This window comes from Otolemur garnettii, unplaced genomic scaffold (genome assembly GCF_000181295.1).
Source record: "Otolemur garnettii isolate 467f Iridium unplaced genomic scaffold, OtoGar3 scaffold00151, whole genome shotgun sequence".
NCBI classification, from domain to species: Eukaryota; Metazoa; Chordata; class Mammalia; order Primates; family Galagidae; genus Otolemur; species Otolemur garnettii.
The window spans coordinates 44605-49895 of NW_003852546.1; the positions used below are offsets into that span (position 1 = coordinate 44605).

General features: G+C 41.5%; 1 protein-coding gene across 1 annotated transcript in view; it reads right to left on the minus strand.

Moving 5' to 3' along the window:
• The window catches only part of TANGO6 (transport and golgi organization 6 homolog), a gene marked incomplete at its 3' end in the record, with an annotated part of 158372 nt that overhangs the window by 11673 nt on the left and 141408 nt on the right, over positions 1–5291 (minus strand). Inside the window, exon 16 of the mRNA XM_023518916.1 lies at positions 1437–1588. Within this exon, the coding sequence (XP_023374684.1) occupies positions 1437–1588 (152 nt within the window). The remainder of the gene's footprint in view (positions 1–1436; positions 1589–5291) is intronic.

Here is a 5291-nt window from a genome sequence, read left to right on the forward strand (position 1 = left end):
TGATGCCATAGTACTCTACCCAGGGTGACATAGTGAGACTGTTTAAAAAAAATAAAAATTCAAAATAATGATTTACACCTACTTAGAACCTGAGTGTTCTAATATACACAAACCATTAAGACATTTCACCTTGGGTTGTTTTGTATAGCACTTAGTAAATCTCTTGTTCTTTAGTAATATTAATTTGTTGCACTCTCAAGTCTCTTAAAAAACAAAAGGCATTTGTATACTGATATAGTGATGATGGAATAAATACAAGGCTACCAGGCAAAGGTAAATTTCAAGAGGCTAGAGAAACATACAGAGGACAAGAGCAAGATGCACATTTTGTTAAACCATAAACTCTAAAACCAGGAAAAACTTCCAGCCCAACATGTTGTATGGCTACTATTTTGGCTGTCCATTCATTCTTTCAACTATGATTTACAAAGTACCTACTATATACTAGGCACTTGGTATAAAGTGGTGAGCAAAATATGGTACTCAATCTTTTCTGGTAAACAGCACCTCCCACCCCTGAACACAGGGTGCCTGAGACCAAAGAGTATCTGCCTGGGAATTTTCTGTGAATAGAAAAATTAAACTCACGTATGGCTCAGAGCTCCAGGGTAAAATTCTATCTACCCTTGTTTGTTAGTTACATCAGCATTTTTTTTTTTTTTTTTTTTGAGACAGAGCCTCACTATGTCATCCTTGGTAGAGTGCCGTGGTGTCACAGTTTACAGCAACCTCAAACTCTTGGGCTTAATGAATTCTCTTGCCTCAGCCTCCCATGTAGCTGGGGCTATAGGTGCCTGCTACAACACCTGGCTATTTTGTTGTTGTTGTTGCAGTTGTTGTTGTTTAGCTGGCTCAAGCCAGGTTCGAACCCTCAGTGTATGTGGCTGGTGCCATAACCAGCATCGTTTTTTTTTGAGACAGAATCTCACTTAGTAGTCCTTGGTAGAGTGTTGTGGCTTCATAGCTCAAAGCAACGTTAAACTCTTGGGCTCAAATGATCCCCTTACTTTAGCCTCCCGAGTACCTGGGACTATAGGCACCTGCCACATGCCTGGTTATTTTTTTAGAGACAGGGTCGCTCTCTTACTCAGGCTGGTCTCGAACTCATGAGCTCAGGCCATCTGCCTGCCTTGGCCTCCCAGAGTGCTGGGATTATAGGCGTGAGCCACTGTCCCCGGCTACACTGGCATCTTTATAACACATCATCTTTTATTGCTTATGGTTGGTTCAAGATGACTTCCTGTCATTTGCAACCATGAAATTCTTACTAATATAACTTCCAAAACACAGATAAGACAGATGAAGCCTAGGGAAACTTGCCCTGTCTCATAGTAGCAGAACTAGGAAGAGAACACAGGTCTCCTGACTCCCATTCTCAAGCTGTATCATAGGTCTAAGTGAAAACAAGCTTGGAGGAAGTAATCAATGCACAGTACCTCATGAACCACAGAGCCCAGCAGGAAGTCCAGCCTCTGACACAGTTCTCCAAGGTTGGCCAAGCTACTCGCCCTGTGAGCACTATCTGGATCTCTCACTCCCCGCAGGAAGATGTGGATCAAAGGTTCTCGATACTTTGAGACCATGTCTCCTATAGGAGAAAGAAAGAAATAAAAGTCTTTTAAAACACATTTTCAACTTTTTGTTGTTGTTGTTGAGATGGAGTCTTACTCCATTGCCCTGAGTAGAGAGCAGTGGTGTCATCATAGCTCAAAGCAACCTCAGACTACTGGGCTGCAGGGATCCTCCCTGCAGGGATCCACCCAAGTAGCTATGGAGTAACAGTGAAAAAAGGGTAGAAATAACTAAATGTTAATATGGAAATGATCAGATAACTAGGGTTTACCCACAGTAGAACACCATGCAGTCAGTCATTACAGAAAACAGGGCAGCATTATATAACTGACATGGAAAGGCCTTCTCAAGACACTGTTAAGTAAAAGAAACCAACAGAACCAGTATATTCCATTTATATATGTAAAAATGCACACAGAACTTCTTCCACGTTAACAAACCAAACTTACAGATTTAAATATGTAGATTAAATATACAAATGCAAAGGAAAAAAGGGTGAAAAGATATGCATATACAAATAACTTGTCTGAGGAGTAAACAGAGATGGGATCAAACTTAAATTATCTGGCTGGGTGCAATAGCTCATGTCTATAATCCTAGAACTTTGGGAAGCCAAAGAGGGTGGATTGCTTGAGCTCAGGAGTTCAAGACCAGCCTGAACAAGAGCATGACCCTGGCTCTACCAAAAATAGAAAAACTATCTGGGTGTTGTGGCAGGCACCTGTAGTCCCAGCTACTCAGGAGTCTGAGGCAGGAGGATCACTTGAGACTCTCTCTCAAAAAAACCCCCCAAACTTAAATCGTCTGATAATTAATATCTATAATATACTATATTTCAGATACTTTCAACTAAGAATAAAATATAATTTTCTACTTTTGCATTAATGTAGTCTCTTTCTGGAATTAGGAAGAGGCTTGCTTGCTCTGCAGTGTGAGAGGTAGATCCTGAGTTAAGAGATTTGTGTTCTAGTTCTGGCCCTGCGGCTGACCTTCAGCAATCTACTCGACTTCTCTGGATCAAGTGGGATCAGTGAGTTAGAGAAGATGAGCTCTCAGGCCCCTTCCAGTTGGAAGCCTGAGTTGATGAGTCACTTTTGGTTTGGTCATGGGGAAATAAGATTTAGGAGACTAAGGAAGGAAGAAAAAAATACATTTAAGAGCGCTGGAGTGAGAGGCTGTTGTGCTTAACAAAGGAACAAGGTTCCCTGTCTGTAAGGAAGGGAAGGAACATGAAAGACATTTAGAAATCCAAAGGAAGGGGAAATTGCAAGTTGAAAAGGGTAAGGATATGCGAGAAACAAGTTCATGTGTATTAATGTACGTGTTTAAAGTTAAACATATATGGAAAGGAAAGTCATGATAAATTATCAAACATTGATAAACTACGTACTATGTGCTAGCTGGTATGCTAGGCACTAGAACGCCAACCATAAACAAGAAAGACAGTCTCTGCCCCCATGACATCCACAGCCTGACGGGGAAGAGGAAAAAACTGACCAAGCAATAACAATGAGGTGGGATGTGCCAAAACGGTGATAGACAGGTTTTTATGTGGAATGTTTGATCTGGTTCCTGTTCTATTAACAATAGCTCCAATATTATCTTACTCACTCAGATTCAAAAGCATGTTATTATTTTATTTTTTTTAATTTATTTTATTTCATTTATTTTTTTGAGACAGTCTCACTTTGTTGCCCTCAGTAGAGTACTAAATTGTCATAGCTCACAGCAACCTCCAACTCTTGGGCTCAAGTGATCCTCTTGCCTCAGCCTCCCAAGTAGCTGGGACTACAGGCACCCGTCACAATGCCCTGCTATTTTTTGAGACAGGGCCTCACTCTTGCTTAGGCTGGTCTCAAACTCATAAGCTTAGGCAATCCACCTGCATCAGCCTCCCAGAATGCTAGGATGACAGGCGTGAGCGATTGCTACCCAGCCTCATGCTGTTCTTTTTTGAGGCCTCTCTCTGTTACTCTTCAACTAGCCAGTTGCTTATTATTATTCAATCCTCACTTCCATACAGGATTTGAGGTAATTTATAATAAATAATATTGAAACCATGTATCATTAGAATAAGTATTTTAAAAGCTCTATAGTAAGTGAGAGGAGTGCAAACATCCCAAGCTTTAAAAATGATTACTGCAAATGAACCCAAAATTTAGTTTAGCAGTTTCTGGTTGCTAAAGCAAAAAAGGATTGAGAAAGCACAGCTCTCACTGTCCCATAAAAGGAGGAATATCAATTCATTAGGAAAGAAAAACTTCAAGAAGAACTTTAAGAGGTATCTTATTCACTCATCCAGCAAACCTAGAGGGCTCAACAATATTCCAATGTCCCAGTGTTCTTGGTACTAAACACATAATACAGCATAAAGAAGAAAGCAAACTTCCCACTGTCATGGAGCTGCCTTCTAGTGCAGGGGTTCTCAACCTTCCTAATGCTGCAACCCTTTGAACAGTTTCTCATGTTGTAGTGATGACCCTCAACCATAAAATTATTCTTTTGCTACTTTATAACTATAATTTTGCTACTGTTATAAATTATAATGTAAATATCTGATATGCAGGATGTATTTCGGCAACCCCTGTGAAAGGGTTGTTCAGGGCAGCGCTGTGGCTCAGTGAGAAGAGCGCTGGCCTCATATATGGAGCATGGCGGGTTCAAACCCGGCCCTGGCCAAACTGCAACAGAAAAATAGCCGGGCAGTGTGGCAGGCGCCTGTAGTCCCAGCTACTTGGGAGGCTGAGGCAAGAGAATCACCTAAGGCCCAGGAGCTGGAGGTTGCTGTGAGCTGTGACACCACAGCACTCTACCCAGGGTGATCCAGTGAGATTCTGTCTCAAAAAAATGAAATAAAATAAAATAATTTCCAGCAGCAATTAAGGCTATGAAGATACTTAAGGAAGGTGGGGGGGAGGATTGAGAGCTGGGAATGAAGGCTTCGGGAAAAGCTCTGAGGAGAAACCTCAAGGAACAAATAATATGAAGACCTGGTAGAAAAGTGAAGAACAGAGTGGGCAACAGAAGTTGTATATTTGGTGCAGAAATTATAGGGGTTGTTCCTTATTCTGACCTGCCACAAAGTCAAAAACATATTATTACATTAACAAAAGCACAAGTTAATGTTCCATGTATGTGAATTCCTTCCCTAACTGAGGTCCATTACTTTTTTCACAATGAATATCCATTACATGTTCCACCAACCCATCCCCAATTGTACCCAAGGACCAGAGGAGCCAGAGGGAAGATCAGCTTCTCTATCCTGCACTATGCCTGGGCAGCTGGCTCTGGGCTCCCTTGGTACCTTATTTTCCAGGTACTAGACTGGAAGAGCTGGACACTCACTGTACCCACTCTGCATTTCTCCAAGTCCCTACCATTGTGTTCTCTGCAGTTTGGATCTCCAGTACGCCTCATATACATAACCTACATCTGTCCGACCTGGTCTTCTTTGGGGATTTGTACCTTTGCCCTCTTTTCCTGGGGTTCTGTTAGCCTCTGACTGGTCTTCCCTCCCCTTGTTCCTACCATGCTACATGACTGGTTTCTCAAGACTCTATCAGATCCTGGTCTTCTCCAGGTAAGAGTCAGCCTGGCTTGGTTTCTATAGAGAATAAAATGAATGCACATAGTCAAAGAATAATGCTTCTGGGGTGATTTGACACAGGCACCGCATTTAATGATTCTACATAAGGGATTCTTTTTTTTTTTTTTTTTTT